The sequence below is a fragment of the Eretmochelys imbricata genome, chromosome 11 (genome assembly GCF_965152235.1).
Source record: "Eretmochelys imbricata isolate rEreImb1 chromosome 11, rEreImb1.hap1, whole genome shotgun sequence".
Classification (NCBI taxonomy): Eukaryota; Metazoa; Chordata; order Testudines; family Cheloniidae; genus Eretmochelys; species Eretmochelys imbricata.
The window spans coordinates 19,870,977-19,890,007 of NC_135582.1; the positions used below are offsets into that span (position 1 = coordinate 19,870,977).

General features: G+C 38.9%; 1 protein-coding gene across 1 annotated transcript in view; it reads left to right on the plus strand.

Annotated features, from left to right (window-relative positions):
• THSD7B (thrombospondin type 1 domain containing 7B) overlaps positions 1–19,031 on the plus strand; it is a 408,861-nt gene that overhangs the window by 281,902 nt on the left and 107,928 nt on the right. The window contains exon 14 of the mRNA XM_077830083.1: positions 7,679–7,857. Coding sequence (XP_077686209.1) covers positions 7,679–7,857 — 179 coding nt within the window. The remainder of the gene's footprint in view (positions 1–7,678; positions 7,858–19,031) is intronic.

Sequence of the window (19,031 nt, forward strand, 5' to 3'; positions counted from 1 at the left end):
GCATAGTAGGGGTTTTTGTAGAGAAACAACAATAGTTCAAGAGAGAACACTAGATTTGTTTATGTGTAAACAAGGGAGTATACCAAAGTTGTTTTGTTCAGGCTAGACCATGGGAGCTGATCATTCCTGGCTTTGGGCAGTGTTCTTTGTAGGGAGCTCACAAAATAATTAGGGAGCTTCACTGTTTTGGATACCAATAAAGGATTTATTACTAGAATTGGTCTGATAACTACTGAGCTGGGTGTGTGCAGGCATGGGTTCATTAACATCTGGGGCAGAGATCCCCTATCATGCAGTGCTTCCCTGCTTTTCTGATCCCAGGGTTCCGTGGGTTTCTTGCCTTGGAATCTCTGTTCTCCATTCTATATGCTGATAGAGCTGCCTCTTTGTCCCTTGTTTGATGCAAATGAGGCTAAGGGAGTTTTCTTAATCCTGTCATCCTTATCCCAGCGGTTTAGGTGCATCTCCCACTGCCTTTTCATTGCTTTTTATAAGTCTTTCTTCTGATGCAGATTTGGCTCAAGTAGAGGCTGGTGTGGGGAGGTCTTTTGTGAGTCAGACAGGCTGAGTACTGTGGCCTGGTTCCCCAAGAACACAGAGCTGCTAGGTAACACACAGGAGAGACTAACTAGCTTCCACAATTCTCCCATCCTGAAGAAGCTGGTCTAGTGGTCAACCAGGCCAACAAAACCTGGCTTATTCATTTGGGGTTGGAGACATTTGGGAAGCCATCTGGCTAGAAACATTTAATTCACTGAATTCCAGTGAAGGGACACCCATAAACAAGTCTTTATACTTTTAAGCCTCTCTGAGGATAGCTGTTTATCACATATAGATTTTTGTAAAGAAATGTGTATCCACTGCAATCTCTGAACATAGGGACCTCAGCATATGAACCTGTAAGTGGTTAACAAAGCAAATAGTAACTGTCTGCAAGGACAAGAGCAGGAAAAGAAAATTGTCATTCTGCTTCCTTTGATGGTGAAATATTGCTCAGTCTTGAAAACTGGTTCTGCTTTGGCATTATTTTACTGGTATCACCATCAGGATTTATTCATAGTATCTGTGGGGAGGGATTATCAGTTTATCACTGAAAGCAAAATAGAATAAATTGGACTTTCAACACTAGGAAGCCTTCGCAGTTCAGAGGTCTGGTGAAGGATCCCAATTTAGCTATATTAGAAAGAAATACCATTGATTTCTTCAGTTTTATTTGTTATATTCATATTCCCTACTCCTCTCTAATGCCATGATAGCTCTTTCTGTTATAAATATTGGTCTTTCTCTAGACCTCTAGACCTTGTAAATACTGTTTAAAGCCTTAGTCCATTTTGCATCCACAGATCAGTTGATAACCTTTCTGGTTAATCCTACTTTGAAACAAAGCACTTTTTGTTTCTATTGAAAATTAATTACCTGGGCTGTCACACAGCCAATACAATTGATATTTCACATCATTTTAAAAGAGCTCCAGTTCTGCCTAAAATGTGATTTACAAAAATCTGTCACTGGCAAAGTTTCTTTTTCTTTTCATAATTCATTGTAAATTGCTTTGAATGGCAGCCTCTTTAGTTGGTACAATAATAGTAGTGAGATATCCCAGGGGTCCATTTTAACCCCTATATTGTTTATATAATATAAGAATAAGGGGCATGCAAAATCCAAAGATCTCAAAATCTGCCACTAACACCGAAAGTAAAAGAGTAGCAAGTAGCAAATGATGAAAAACAACGACTAATTCAGATGGCTTTGGAATAATAAATGAAAAGGCTGCTCAACACAAGCAAATATAAAGCTATAGATCAGACTGTAACAAACTAAAATAGTGTATGTTTTAAGTGGAACAGTCATGCAGGTTTACGTAAGAGTTACAGTAGGAGCTATTGCAGAAAAATTACTGCAGCTATCACCCTTATTGTCTGCCTCCAGTTAAAAAATAAAAAAGAGGGAAACTTCAATTAAAGGAAGTGGTACTTCTATTACTGTGTAACCCTTCTGCCTGTCAGAGTTGGCAGCAACAAGGGCCGGGTTCAATATCTAGGGGATCCATTCCAATAGTGCAATGCAAAACCGGCTCAAACCCCCACCCAGTGACCTGGGACAAATATATACCACCCCTGCTGGGCACCTCCAAGAGGCAATACTTCCCCTCTTGCAAGCACAGAGTCTGAGTGTGGCTAAAAGCCTTTTAATAACAGAGAGAAACAATGTGGCATTATGTTGGGGAAACACCACCAACAGGATTCATAACACAACCCATGAGCAAAAACCCACCCCAAGCAAATTGGGTCGTGTCCTTTCCCTTTGGTTCTTGAGTCCAGCAACCCGAAATCACCCAAAGTCCCAAAAGTCCAATGACCCAAAAGTCTCTGTCCCTGGTCAGGGCAGCCCCAGAGTTCGAAAGTTTATCTGCAGAGCTTTATCTCCCAACCTGGGTGGAGATCGGGGTGGGGGAGGAGGAAGAGAGGTAAGGGGCATCTTACATGATCTGAAGCTGATTGCCCCACAGCTCCATAGGGCTCCGCTCCGCTCCACCAGCTCCGCGTCCCACAAGCAGCTCCCGCCGTCCCACAAACTGCTCCACCAGCCGGTCCACGAACTGCTCCACTCCGCGTCCCACAAGCAGCTCCTGCCGTCCCACGAACTGCTCCACCAGCCAGTCCACGAACTGTTCCGCTCCATGTCCCACAAGCAGCTCCCGCCATCCTATGAACTGCTACACCAGCCTGTCCACAAGGCACTCCAGCCGTCCCGCAAACTGCTCCACAATATATCTTCAGGCTCCCCCACTACTTAACATAAGGCTCAGTGATTTCAGCTCTTAGTCAGTTCAGCTCTTTGGTGAATTCAGTTTGTAGTAGGGGAGCCTCAGTGTTGGTACACCATTAGCCCAAAGTGAGCTCACCAGCCTGCAACTAGACTCCTAATGAAATCAAAATTAGCTCTGATATTCCACAGTGGAGAGAGGAGGAAGTGCAGTTAGCATGTAAGGCCCATACCACCAAGTATTAATACTTGTCTCCAGTCTCTCTCAATTCACAGAGTTTTGGAACCCATGACCCTTGCCTAGCGAGTGCTACTTAGTTGATGGTGAGTCCCTCCATCATAACAAAAGGCCAAGTACAGTTCCAAGCACAGTTCCCATAATCAGGGTAATAACAATGTATTCTTCCTTCCCCAATAACAGAGACAATGGGGATCCCACAGCAGCCAAAATGACCATTTGGGCAGCTACGGCCTCATTCTAGGCGGAGTGGGTGTGCCTATGCAAATGAGATCAGCCCCTGAAGTTCTTTTCCACAACTTGCCACACCTCACCACCAGATGTCAGGGTGGAGCTCATCCTGACTCTGCTTACATCATTGGAACACTGCAGAATCAGCAGGTTCAATCTTTGGCGTGGGGTACCTTGCGTAGCTCAGCGGTGGCATATGTAGAGTATTCAGAAGCAGTGTTTGATGATATCATAGAGTCAAGCTTCTCCCTGGCTCCAAAGCATGTGCTGCCACACCCAGTTCTAAACAAGGAGGTTTACTCTCTTAACAGGTTAACAAATATTCAGAAAATAGTCTGAACTCTGCCCGTAGCCCCAGGCTTCAGGCCACGCCTCCCAGAGATCTCTGGCAATCAGCTATACTTGCTTCCTGGCGCAGCAGTATGGGGCTACTTCCCTGAGCCCCAGGCTCATGGCGCCAGGGACCCAGCATAGGAGCTAACTCTGTGCCAGTGTGGATTTCCCTCCTCAGGGCTCAACCTGTCTTAGACCTTCCTCTCTCCAGCTGCCCAGGTGTAGCGCAGCCCTCTTTAATTAGTTGGATTGCGCTCACCTGCTCCGATTCAGGGGAGCTGGGCTTAGTCTATCACAGGGTCAGCTATCCTGTCATACAGGGCTTTTGAAGAAAGTCTACCTCTGGCCTTCAACTGCTGTGACTGTCACCCTGATGTTGAATGGGGACAGCCTTCTTGTTAAAAACTCAGGCATAATCAAGTCTACGGTGAGATCCTTTGAATACAATATTTGCTGTATGCATTGGCTTTACACTACTATATCTGAGTGGCATATTTCCACTGAAAAACATTTTTATTAAAAAAAGAAGAAAAATCTATAAAACTGTTTTCCATTTTCTGACCAGGAAAGAGAGGGTGATTCAGGAGTTAGAGTGCTAGCGTATGATATTAATTGTGATATTAATAATATAATTGCTTTATGCCAACCAAAAAGCAGAAACAAGAATTCTAATTCTGAAAAGTTCCCTTCTGAGGAAGGCAGAATCTGAGATTAATAAAAACTCAGTATGTAAGTGCAGGTAGACACTTAAGTCAGGTACCTCATAAGGAGTGAAGAAGGGAGGGCTGCTGAGGAGTGCATGGTTAGTGTGAGAACCAAAGGGAACCTATCCAGGTTGCTACATCTCTTCCAGTACAAGAGGATTCACAAGCTCCCAGGGAGATCACCAGAAGTGACTGTCAACCAGATAGATTATGTGAGCACAGAGAGATTGGCATCTCCTTTGAGAGATGTCAGAGTCATCTTTTAGTTACAACGTTACAACTCAGATTTAAAAAGATCCCAAAGTCAGACAAAAAGAGTATTATTATAGCAATAGAGCAGTTCCAGGACAAAGAAAAGGAGATAGATTCCAGACTGCCATTTAGCAGCCTTTCCAGTATTTTACAGGTCCATGCTGATGAAAGTCTGGAAGAAGATTCTAGTCGCTTTTGTGGAGGAAGTAGTGGGCCGACAAAGAGGGCAGAAGAAAGATGCCTGGATTACATCTGGACCCTGGGCAGCGATTAGTGAAAGGAGAAATCTCAAGGCAAAAAAGGAACAATGCAAGACACAGGAACACTTTCAGAGGCAGATGTAAGATATAGAGAAAAGGACAAAGAAATACAGAAGAGATGCAGGCAAGATAGAAATCCGTGGGTTCAAAGAGAAGGCTGCTGTGGCAGAAGTAGCAGCACAAATTGGAGACTTCAAGCACCTATATAGAATAGTGAAAGACCTCTCAGGAAGAACCAGACCGTCACAGGTGATGCCCTCAGGGACTATGTGGAGGTCTCAACTGGCTCTAGGTAGCCGGAACTGGGTTGGTTCTCTGCCACCATTTATCACTAGGCTCCACAGGGCTGGCGCTCCCCAATCACATGCTAGATCTCAAAATAGTTTGAAGTCCCACTTTGTGTAGGTAGTGGGAGCCAAGGCTGTGCAGCTCCTCTCCCAGATAGAAACTCAATCCAAAAATGAAACAAAACTATTCCCTTTGTCTCTGAGGAAGCCTGTTCCCTCCCACTGAGGGACTCCACAGTCCTGGTTCCTCATTGGCCCAGCAAAGGGTCGTTATAAATCACTCCATCCAAAGCTCCTCATTGGCTTTTCTAGGAGTTTCCAGTCTATTCTGTCCCCGACCTGGACCCTAAGCAGGCTGGGAAATTATATCTGGAGGTTCTGGAGCCATGGTTGCTGTAGTATTAGGGGAGGACCCCTAAAGGCTCAGTTCTGTGTTCCAGGAGCTGTCAAACTCCAAAAGGGAATACACAGAAGTGCATACAACCTTCTGCATTCACTTTGGTCTTCATAGCTGTAATTCCAGCTTGCCCCACCTCAAGTTCTCTCACAAGAGGTACCTGAACAAATTAGGCAGAAAACACATCTCTGACCCTGACAACCTGGTCCAGTCTCCTCAAAGTCATGAAGCTCTAGCCTGTGGTTAGCTTTGAAAATTCCCCTTTAACCAGCACTTTCCTTCAACTGTCTATTGCTGTAATCACAGATTATATGGGCCTCAAAAACATCAAAAGGGTGAAGAAGAAAAAAAAAAAAGAGGCAAGTCTTGGGGAAGTTGTCCTGCCTACACCTCTGGAATTAATAGCCAAATTATATCAAATGGCCTCAGCAGCTGTTGTAGACTTCAACAATCCATAAAAATAATTAATTGCCTAATAAATCATTCACCCACTGTTCTCACACACGTCCTTTCTCTAGTTCTCAAAATACATTCAAATCGATCTCATAACAGCTGTCAGCCTAGTTTTTTCAGAAACAAATATTAAGGGACTGGTTAACTAGGTAAAGTTGTTCCTGGCCTTTACTGTGTGAGAGTTCACAACTTGTGTTTTCCATCTCAAAGCAGAAAGTTTGCTTTGCAACTTCAATATAAAATCCATTTAAAACAGAGACCATTGACGTTTACACTGTTGTGTCTCATATGAGCTGTTTCTCCCACATCAGTACAGAGTTTGTGCAGCTCTGTGTCACTGGTGTTTCCTTGCCACTGATAGTGGCTAAAAGGCACCTCCTAAGGATGACCTGTGTGTTTATTTCCATCTTCTCCAGGCTTACAGAATGGCAGATATTGGTTCTGGCTTGTACATTTTGGCTCACAGCGTAGATAGTATTTCAGCTGATGTCATGCTAGCTCCATAGGATTCAGATTCGACAGACAAGTGGATTATTTTTCTAATACATTGTAATAAAGTTATTTTGGGAGATGAATATTTCCTTAAGACCAGATTGTGCCTGGCTGTTCCAGATATAGGCAAGACAGGGAGGGTGCAAGGAACTTACTCTCTTGCATCCCTCTGCAACAATTGGCAGTCCCTTTCCCCCCTGGAGCACAGAGACTTGTCCCTGAATGGACAAATGAGCTGTTTCCATGACCATTTGGCTGTCTTGGTCTCTGTTATTGGCCAGGGATGCCTGCCAATAGGAGAACATTAAATTAGCACTAGCACAATCAGTAAAGTAAGAAAATCCAGTATTGTATAGTGCAAAGAATGTAGATAGGCAGGATGAAAACGCTAAAGGGAAAGGGAAAGTATGGAAAACAAAGGCTCAGAGATAGAGCAGAGGTGTCACTCACCTGTTTGCGTCACCATTTCCATCACTACGTTCTCTGCTGTTAGCATGCGTGGGCCTTCTGATACAGTGGCTGATCCTGCAGCCAGAGGTGTATTGTTGTGGCCAGTTCCATTCTCTTGTGGTCCCCTCCCCCATACAAAATCTCATGTTTAAACCAAAATAACATCCACAGACATGAAAACAGGTGAATAAAAGTAGAGGAAGAATACAGTTTGCAGTAAAATGAGCAAGAACATATGTGGGCAGCTAGTTCCATCCCAGTGACCAAAGACAGAGAACACTATGTATGTTTAGATCTAGGGTGCGCACGCAGTCCCCTAGGGTTAACTTATTTTTGTGCAGCTTCTTATAAGGTACGCAACTGCCACCTAGCGGTTACTTCCAGTAGTTTTTTATTTTCAGGGTAACTCTCTTCTGACGTTCTCTTCAGTATTATTCAAGTTTATCAAGTCTTCCACGAGATTGTTCGTTTTTTAAAAATAAATCCTAGTCACTGTTAGCTCTAGCCAATACTGCCATAATTAAGTGTCAAGAAAAGTATCTTCAGCATACACTGATTCTTCTCTTGATACCAGTGTAACAACTGTTATTGTTAACTGGATTTATCTTTAATTCTCCCCTCACTATTTGTGACACTTCTATAATATCTTCTCACTTTCTTCTGTCCTATAGAACATTTCTAGTTAGTCCTATAGAATATTTTAGTTAGATGATTCTCAAACTGTTCCTTACATTATTCTGAAAAGTTTGTGAAGAAAAGAAAGATACAGTTTATATCGCTTTGACTAAGATGTCCTTTCTGAATTTTTGTTTTAGGATACATTGAAGAATCTTGTGTAATTCCTTGTCCATTTGATTGCAAACTAAGTGACTGGTCTAGTTGGGCCACTTGCAGTTCTTCTTGTGGAACTGGAATGAAAATTCGATCCAAATGGCTTAAAGAAAAGCCTTACAATGGAGGTCGTCCATGCCCAACACTGGATCTGAAGAATCAGGTGAGGTGTATCAAGTAGCCAATAAAATATTATCAAATATCTTTGCTTTGATCAGTGTACTATAAGGAGTCATTAAATAAGTACTGTTCTCAACCAAATAGCTCATGGATAGAGTTTGTGGTTTCCATAACGTAGTTACTGAGGTGGCTCCTCAAATTTCATTTTGATATGCTCTTCAGAAAAACTCCAAAGTATGATAAAAAAAATCTTCCATGCCTTAAGTTTTGATCTTAATTTAATGGTTTTGATCATGTCTGACTTGATAATTTAAAAACTTGGTCTTCTTTAATTGTTTTTAAATATTTCAAAAGATAACATTTTTTTGCTAATTAAATCTTACTGGTTAGAATTGTGCAAACTATTATTATTATTTATTTTTAAAGGTACTATAATTTTTAAAGGTACTATAATTACTATGATACAATTACAAGATAATTTTCAGGAATGTGCACTAATGCATGTAAATATAACACTAAACTATTTCGGATGGAAAATTAGGAGGAAAGCATTTCTTCAGATAATGTGGTAATTTAATACAGTGAAAGGATATTGTCTATTAAAGCTGACATCATAATATATAACTAATACATCTCTTATTTTTTATTAGTTTCCAAAGAGAACCACAACAAAATCATTCAGTATCAATATAAATTCTCCCTTAATTTTCATGTCAGGTATTTGTAAATGTTCACCTTTACTCTATTTCACCCCTGGAGGCAGCCACCTAATTAAGAAGGCAAGGTTAATACAAATCTCTTGTAAGAGGTACCTTTGCTGTCCTTTAGTTTACTATAATTGTGTACTGTCAAATACATACCTGACATTATTCCCTGGAATTTCACACTCTTGAGCCCATCATATCCAACACAAATTCAGATCCTATGATTTGGACTCTGTACCCCTCTAAACAGGAGGGAGCAGCACATCCTGGCACATGTCTGCACTAGGGGTTAGATGTGTGTCTAGCAGAGCCATGGTGGATCTATACAGAGTGCACATACAATGGACCACAAACCTGTATGTGGGGAAGAGCGACAAAGCACATCCATTACTCCTGTCCATATCCAGGCCCTGTAATAGCATCCCTAGGCCATTTGTCTGGGGTATCCCAATTGGCATGTTACTGAGATTCTGCCCCAACTGCCACTGTTGTTTATTATTTGTATAGCGGCAGAACCTAGATGCCCCGTTGCGGACCAGGACCCCATTGTGCTGACCGCTGTACAAACACAGAACAAAAAGACAGTCCCTGTCCCAAACAGCTTACAATCTAAATACAATCTAACTACATATGTTGCACCAGCAAATTGCTATTTACTCATTTGTTGTAAGACCAAGATTTATCTTTTAAATATTAGACTTTAAATTCATTTTATTTGTAAATCAGGTTCACAGGATTTCATTGTCTTCATTTTTCACTCTGAAAGTCATCTTTGTAACCTCACTTTGGGCCAAAGTTGCATTCAGTAGCTCCCATTGAAGTGAATGGAAGGTGTACACAAACCTTCACCTCACTCTGAAAATATGACTGTTTCATGAGTGTTATTAAAATAAATACAGTATTGATTAAAGCTGTAATGTATGGAAATGCCCTTTACTGTTAATCTGCATATGTTTAATGTCCAAGAATGGCTTTACAGGAAATAATACCTCAACTATTATTGTTATTTAGGGAACTATATTATTGTTATTTAGGGAATTATTACCCTAAAAAAACTTCAACATTTTAGAAACAGCTACCTAAATAATGTTATATGTGGAAACAAGACTAATAGAGTTTTCATAACTATTTTGATTGATTTTACGCACTTCTACCCTAAATCAAATTGATCAAGCATTATTCAAAGTTTTTCCTACTCTCATATCTCAGTAGGTTCAGTCTGTCAAAATTAATTGGCAAAGGGACAAAACCACATATATTATATGGAACTTTGCAATAATGTTATTTGTTTAGGTCTTTCTTTATCTAACACCTTGCAGGTCCCACAGCTAGAGGAACCACTCATTTAAATTGCAACTGTGGCTGCAGTAACTGTATTCTGTATGACAGTTTTGAAAGCCTGGATTCAGAAGTGGCTTAATGTTATCCACAATTTATCCTTTTCTCCTTCTAGATATAGACAACCTTTTAAATCTTTTTATTGCTTTTTATACACCCAAATACAAAGGTGGCAGTCTAACTGTAGCGGTAGGGTCCCAGGAAATATAATATGAGAATGCAGGTAAGATTCATTATAGCCATACCTCAGTGCTTTCACTTACAGAGCAGGCAGATCACCAAAGAAGCAAAATGTTATCCTACAGTAACTCATACAGCGACAATAAGCTCCTTTCCTAATGAAAGGATATGAACTCTTGTCACTCACAGACACAGTAGATAATGTCTATTAAAAATAAATATGTTTTTATAAACCTTTCCCGGTCCCTTGCCTATTCGATTATCTAATTTCAAACCCCTTTTAGAAGGAATTAAAGGAAAGAGACAGTCAAAAGTTGAGAATTACTGACTTTTTCAGATTCACTGGTGTATAATCCTTGCCAAGAAACATGACTGTTAGTTAGCTAAATGGGGTTGAGTTTTTTGCCTCCTTATCTAGGCATCTGAGACATGATCTAAAGCCCATTGGATTCACTAGAAAGACTCCCACTGACTTCTATGTGCATTGGAATAGACCTATGAATGGAAGGTCCTGATGTCAGTAGAACCACATTGAATTCTCTAGCTTTCACTTGGATAATAGGCACACCTGTAAGGTGGCATGAGGTTAGATTGCTATCCGTGATGATAATGACTAGTCCCAAAATAGGATTTGTATTTCCCAACTGATGGTTAGGGAAGACCATTTGGATTTCACACATTCACAAATTTTAAGGCCAGAAGGAACCATTGTGATCATTTAGTTTGCCCTTATTTATAATACCAGCTCTAGAACTTCACCCAGTAATTCCTGCATCAAGTCAAATAACTTGCGGTGAGTTAGAGCATATCTTTTAGAAACACATTGAGGATGAAATCCTGGTCCCATTGAAGTTATTGGGAGTTTGGCCATTGACTTCAGTGGAGCCAGGATTTAACCTCTAATCTTGATTTAATGACTGTAAAAGCTGAAGAAGCCATCTCATCCCTAAGAAAGTTACTCCAGTGGTCTAATCTAGATTTGTCAGACTTCAGTTTCCAGTCATTGGCTCTTGTTATGCCTATGTCTGCTAAATTAAAGAGGCCTCTACACACAGACATTTTCTCCCCATGTAGAAACTTTCACTGTGATCAAGACAACTCTTAACCCTTCTTTTACATTAGGTATATAGGTTAAACATTTTTAATCATTAAATCATTCTTGTAACCCTTTTCCAAACTCTCCAATATGCCAACATCATTTTTGAAGTGTGGACACAAGAACTATAAGAAATATTGCAGTAATGATCTCTCTGATGCCATACACTTCTATTCAATATTCTCCTGTTTATACATCCAAGGATCACAACTGTCTTAGCCACAGCATCACACTGGGTGGTCATGTTCAGTTGATTATCCATCAAGTCCTCTTCTGAGTCATTGCTTTTCAAAATCAAGTCCTAGAGCTGGGCAGAGAATTGTAATTCATTTTGTGGAGGTTTCTCGCTTTTCAACATTTGGTTTAATTCAGATATTCCAAAATACCAAAATTCTCTGGGGAATGGAATGGGAGCCCAGGCTGCTGAGAACCTTAGAACCATGTGGATTGCTAAGGAGCTGGGTAGGCAAGTTGGCAGGAAACCTGCTTGGTTTTCATCATAATTTCATTGAAATTGACATTTCTCCATGGAAAGTTTCCATTTTGATTAATCAGAAAATTTAGACCAAAAAAAAAAAAAAAAGTTGAAACATTTTCCAGTCAGCTCTATACAGTTCCCATAAATCTGATCTACATTTTCTGTTCCTAGATTACATTTAGCTGTGTTAAAATGTATGTTGTTCAAGTGAGGCCTGTTTACCAACCAATCCAGGTCCTTCTGTAGGACTGACCTGACATAATTATTTACCACTCTACCAATTTTTTGTCATATGCAAACTTTACCAGCAATGGTTTTATATTGTTTTTCAGATCACCAATAAATATATTGAATAGTATTGGGCCAGAACAATTTCCTGTTTGACCCCAGTAGGAACACCCCCATTGGATGATGATTCCTCATTTACAATTATTTTTAGAGATCAGTTTTTCTAGCTTCTACTTCTAGCCCTGAGATCCTGTTATGCCTTTGTCTGCTAGTTTAAAGAGCCATCTAGTATCTGATAATGGTTACTGATAGACTTTGATCATTTTGCCTCTTAACTTTTTCTTCAATAACCTAAATATAATAAGCTTCTTAACTCTCTTATTATAAGGAATGTTTTTCATACCATACTAAATACAAGGTTCTTGTATCTCTTGAGTGTCTTCCAATTTTTCAACATCATTTTAAAAGTGTACACACCAGAACTGATGTAACAATCCAGTAATGGTGTCACTAATACTTTATACAGAGGTAATATCACCTTCCTCCTCCTGCTTGATATTCCTCTGATTTTATTTCAGAATATTTTGACCAGGCCTCTAGGCTCAGGTTTCCCAGTGGAGTTTGCAGGAGAACCTTGGTGTTCCAAAAAGTTTTAGGGGAGAGGGAGGGATTTTAGCATGTGATCCTATGACATGTTTTGTGCCCCTTCAAGTTATTGGGTACCACTAAATCTTGTAGGACCCAAGGAGACACTGCACTTTACAGGAAGCATTCAGCAGCTCATTGTATTGGCCGTTAGTCTTTGCCATAACTTCTAACTATCTGTCTGCTCCATAGTTGTTTATTTTTTCAAAGTGTGGAGCCCTTTCTCACAGTAAACTAATTCTCTAATACATATAATAAACTAATTCAGAATTAATAGAATTAATTCTGCTGTGATAAGTCTCTGCCTCTCATTCATGGAACCAACTGAGAATTACAGATTCAGTGGAATGAATCAGATCCTCATGGATTTCTGCTATGATTTTGTGTTCCTTTCTAATACGTTAGATTAAAAAACAAAATCCTTGTGGGCTGTGTGTGTGAGGTATTCTAATCTAATCATTTGATCTATGCATCTTATCACTTAAATTGCTCTACATATTTCCCTGTGAAATCAGTAGATTAATTGTGGCATTTTAAAGAAATGTACAGCCAGTGTATTAACACCAAACACATGCAATATACTGTATCACTTTGGTGTTAGGACCCAAAGTGCTAAAAATTGTTTTTGCAATACCTTCAACACTAAATGGACACAGCATGTAAAAGTTCAATACCAATTGTTTCTAAACAGATGATTGGATTATGGGGTTAGTTGCCAGATAGTCTCTGCCATGCTGTGCATGTTAGAAGTTGCATAGCATTTACATTTTAACATTTTTGGCCCTTATTTAAATATGCTACACAGCATGCAGCTGCTAAGCTGTTCAATATGTAATTCTACATGATGGAAGGTTAAATACAAACTAGAGGAGGTACATAACTTGAATATTTTTATACATTTTGGGGATTACTACAAAAATACATCTTATTTTAAAGACTCATGAATTGTAAGGATCATCTCTTTGTTGATTGCTCAGAAATATATTGTTGGCAAGTTAATTTTCCCTGCTGAGAACAAATAACGATTTCCTGCATTCTTTAATATTGCTTGTGAATATTTAACTACATATTCTTTACAGGTAGTCTTACTAGATCCAAATGTAGTACGAAAATATTTTGGTAGTTGAAATTTAGATTTACTGCTTTATTTTTTTTTTTAATCATAGAATATCAGGGTTGGAAGGGACCACTGACATTTTTAAGGGTTCACTCCAGAGAGGACAGTGGATACATTAGAATATGAGAAGAACAAGTACCTTACACTTTACAACAGATATGCTTCTTCTGAAATATATCCTATACCAAAAAAAAAAAAAATACATGAAGAAAATGTTACAGTTTAGAAGTAGAGCTCTCAGAAGTTTGAATATGCCAAAGTTAAGGCTGCTTGAATTTTTATATCCTCTTGTCATTCTAGAAAATGATAGAACTGTTCTAACTCAAACTTTAGAAAAAAATGTTTTTGAGCTAACAACAAATATGCCAAATTTCATCCCAAAAGATAAAAATATTCCAAAGTTATCAGTTTCTGAAAGCAACTTCTAAGAGACAAAGGAATGAGCAACCTTAAATAATAGACATTACCGCGTACTACTGCCTGCAATCCTGATCTCACTGCAGAAGTCCCTTTGATATATAACTGGTGTTGTAAGAACTGTGACTATAATGGAGCAAGATGTCGTGTCTTATCTCAGGTCAACATGTGGAACAAGGCGCATACTTAGGTATAATCAGGCATTCTCAGGGGACAATGGCATTCATGCACAATGAAAGATTTGAGAAGCAGATAGATAGCACTGCAACATTTTCCTCTTTTTCTGCCATCGTCCTGTATACAAATCCTTATTTGCAGGACCTGGGTTGAAACCTCTTGCATGTATCTATCTGTTCACTGGTTGATGGTGACTAGTAGATATATTTCATGTTTATGCTCTTAATTTTGACTGTGTTCCATGCAACTGGGATCAGTTTCAGGCTTACTCTTTTTTTCAGGTAAGTGCATGATTAGGGTCTTTAACTATGTCAAGAATATCTGTAGTAAAGCACTCACTGCAGTACAGCCTGACTGGCTTGGCTTCTGCAATCAGTTCTGCTCTAACAGAAATGTAAACCAGAATCCTGCTGGTTGCACCCTTCCCCGACTCCTTTCCAATAGCACAATTAGGTGGATCTTACATTTTTATTGGACAGGAGTTCTATGGAGCCATTTCTGTGCTCTATCATAGAATATTGTATCAATAACAATAACCTTACGCAGTTATTTATATGCTTCTTTTATCTACTATATGTAGTATATATGGAATGCAGTACACTGCTGACCAGTAAGTAAAAGAACCATCATTGATATTGATAGAACGCTATACTGAGAACCTTGTTGAGATGGGAGAAATAAAAACTGCAAGTTCTGGCTTTGCTTAACTGGGGAAAGAAACCTTGTGTTTTTTTCCATGCTGGCTCTGCCATTGTACTTTCTTTGATTTTCTTCATGTCCAATTCAGTTTCAGGTACCTAAATCCTGCTCTTAACCTCAATTTCTCCTACAGAAAAAGAGATGTTTTTCTCTTATTTCCAAAGTAAAAAGATAGAACTATAGTACAGATACTATTTTTTTCCCAATTTTAGTCATTTTTAATAATATAGAAAAAATGATTTGTGTGTTTTTTTGTATAGCTCTGTGGAAAAAATTCTCAGTGGCAAAAAAACCTGAAAAATCCTGTATTCCATACAGACCGTTTTTGTGCTAAAACTAAAATGAGTTTTTGAAGTGAATACAATATATTTTCCATCAGGATAACCATCCACTCTCTGAGTGGAGAAAGAAAGCAAAGCCTGACCTTTATAGGCTGCTAGTTAGACCCCCTGCCTTGTGAAAATGTGAAAGCAAACCTACATCAAGAACCTTGTACCACCCCATCAGATTCGCCAGTTTCCATGAAGATTACAAACTTATCCTTGATTGGATAAGTCTGGACAGTGGTCCGTGTAAGGCGCTTTAACTCCCAGCAGCCACAAATTCTGCATTCAACTTCAATAGCTATTTTTAAATGAAAGGATCCAAGGATATAAAGATACTTCAGCTTGTTCCCACCAAGGATGTTGCCTTTTTACTTATGACTCGATTTTCATAATTTTGCAGTCTGCTTGGAAACTGGTGAATCTGATGGGATGGTACAAAGTTCTTGGTGTAGGTTTGCTTTCACATTTTCTCAAAGCAGGGAGTCTAACAGTTTTCTATTGCATAGGCCCATTTTCATTCATGAGAACTAATTTTCCATGCAAAAATTGCCCAGCTCAGCAATTTCTTGGAAAGTACACTTGTTTCACTTTATACTCTATGCAGTTTTTTCACACTTCCCTATAATTATGCCGGTTAACTTTTACGCTCTGTAGTGCCTTTTATCTGAGCATCTGAAGGGGCTTTACAAACCTTAGTTATGTCTCCTAACACTCATCTACCTCACAGTAATTGCTATCTTCACCTTGCAAAGGACTAGATAGAGGCATAGACTGACCCAGTGTTACACAGGGAACCAGTAGACGAGCCAGGAACAGAACCTAAAGGTACTAACTGGCAACCTCTTGCCCTGTTGACCAGACTGCATTCCTCCATTTATTAAAATTCCTATAAAGTCTTTAATTAAATGTGCATTCCAAGAGTTTTTGTTGTTGTAAAATGAAGTTATGTATTTAATTCTCTCTATGTTGGATTGAAAATGTGCCAGTAATGGCATCTTCTGATTGAAATTCTGTGTTGGCTTTTTTAAGGGGAAAAGTCCTGTATCTTTTATGACCATGCACTAGAAAATACAGTAGCAGAGTAGGAAATGTACCGAGATTGTTTTATTCAAAATGCCACTAAATGAAAAGGCAGCCGTAGAAGGTCACAATTGCCCAATAGACAAGGTATTATCATTTTACCTCAGGAACTGAAGTTAAATTAGTTTGGGCAGTATTTTTAAGGAACGAAGTTTGGTTTGTGCCGAATCTCTAGTGGACAGTATGTCATGTTGCAAGACTGTGTGTCATAAATCAGTGTGACAATGGCTAAGACTGAGGCTGAACTTACTCTTGCTTGTCTTTGTATTAGGAGCAAAGGAGCATAATAGGATTGATGCCTTAGTTATTCCTTGGCAGCAGATTTAGTCTTTTCTTTTTTCCTGTTCATTCCTTTAAAAAATTTTCTAATGCTTCTTTGCAAAGTCTTTTCAGTGTAATATTCAATACCCCTTGTCTCTGCATTCTGGAGAACAAACAGTCACACTCATTCTGAAAAGTAAATATTATGTCACGTTAAAATCACGCAAGTCCAATTATGATTTGGACAAAAGCAAGAACATGCACAGTTAAAGATGCCAGTTTGTCCTTAACTCACCCCGTTGTATTCTAGGTTGGTGTTACAGAACTCTGAGGACCATGGGTAACCTTTTCTGTACATATTATAACAGATGTGATAGCATTATCTAGAAATAGGGTGAGCCAAAGAGAGAGAAAATATATGAAGTCCTTTGCTGTGGTAAATTTAATTTAAGATTGTAGGATTTTTTTGTCTTTGTCTTTACTTTCTCATATAGTTATATGTAAAAGAACAAAAAAAGTCTAAAGATTCTCTTATTGACACTGTAACCATGCTTGTGTTGTAATGGCTACAAAATAGGGATGTGTCAATTCCTTTGGACCATATTCTAAGTCAACCAGCACATAACAGAAATTAATTATAATTCTTTGCAGTTCTGTAACACCTTCCATCCAAGGACTCCAATTTTTTTCCACATATAAATGAAATAAGCTTCATAACCGTACTGAGAGGCAGATAAATATTATCCCCACTTTATAGCTGAGGAAACTAAGGCATGTGATGTTCCCAAGGTCTCCTGATTCTCAGGACTTTGTTTTTTTGACAATACCATCTTTCCTTTCCATTGTCAATTTTTTAAACATTGTTACATTATTTTATTTAGGTAAAAATCTTTGTTTTGACATATATCAGGTCTTCAGTGTTTTTTGAACCACTAAGTTATCTTTGGAATGGGTATGATTCATGCTTTCCTATATTGGTGGAGAAAGTATCACTGACTTCAAGACTTATTCTCACCAGACTTTTGCTCATGAGGATACGAAATAAGGAGAGCAAGTTAAGTCAGAAAGAACACATCTTTATACCATGACTGGGCTTATGTAATGTGCTCCCATTCACATTGTCAGATAAACCAGCATGGATGAAATGGATGCTGTTCAGAAACAATGGAACAGTAGTTATACCGGCTGCTCCTCAGATGCTAAATTCAGAAATCAGCAAGAAGTTAGTATGAGGGATCTCAGGGTATGCTGAGGTCACATGCTTCACTGCCCTGACTGAGCCAGTTGAGGAAGCCAGGAGCTATAATATGAGTGCTCTCTCTGTGGTAAGAATATCACACAATCCTTTCATTCAGGAGAACTAGTGGAGTGCTCCTGCATTCAGGGCCATTTGCGTCATCTCTGCCCTTGGACACGTTTCATCATTGGTTAATAAGTAAGAGTTTGTCCCATTCTATTTGTTCCTTTGGCAAAATACAGTGTAGATACAAGGGTATTTAAAGTTCCTATTGACATTCTAGTCTCTTGGTTCTGTGGACCCTGCACCAATTCAATTGAGCCAGTGCAGTATCATTGTAGAGCTGAATGTTGCTCAATTAAAAGTATTGCAGTATTCAAAATGCAGTGTCTTTTTTTTATGGGGGAAGAATGCAAGCTGTGAGGAAGAGGGAGTAATTTTGGTTAAAGGCGCCAGTCTGCAGTGAGAAATAAATACCTATGACATATTTATGTTTAAAGCGAATATTCTTCTATATTACAAAGCATGGCTTTTAATTACACTGCCTATATAAGATTTTCTATATTTGTACAATACAGAAAAAACATGGTTATGTTACCCTGTAATGAAGCTTCTTCTACATTAGATTATATCCTTACTCACAGGAATAGTCCCTTTTCTTTATAATACAGCAGGATACTTATTTTATGTACAGGCCACTGGATGACCTCCTCACACCTATATCAGAAAGACCATTGTAGCTAGGGAAGATTTTTAAAATTACACTGTCGATCAAGAAAGCATCAAATATTAATAAACCCTCCTCAAACCTTATCCAGTCTATAGCTACAAAACAATGTAATCAATCTGATCAATATTTTAAAGGAAAAATAAACCATCTCTACAGCAAGGTAATTGACTCCTATGAAATTTAAATTAAAATGGCAAATTAATAAACTTCTGACAAGCTAGGCATTTAACAGAAATGACAACTGACCTTAAACTATACCTTTTTAAACCTAATGCCATTTATAATGTCAGGAAGGATAAAACAGTCTGAACAAAATAATGTTCTCAGGAAACTTTTCCACATTACAGGATTCCTGAATCAAGTCCTCCCACTGTGACTTGAGATTTTACTGTGTAAGAAGTCTCAGTATAATTAAAAGGTGATTTTTGTAGTAGTCTGTAATACCATGTTGAGGTTCTTTGTTCAGTCTCTTAAATGTTCCTTGCAAGACTTCTGGACTGAAAT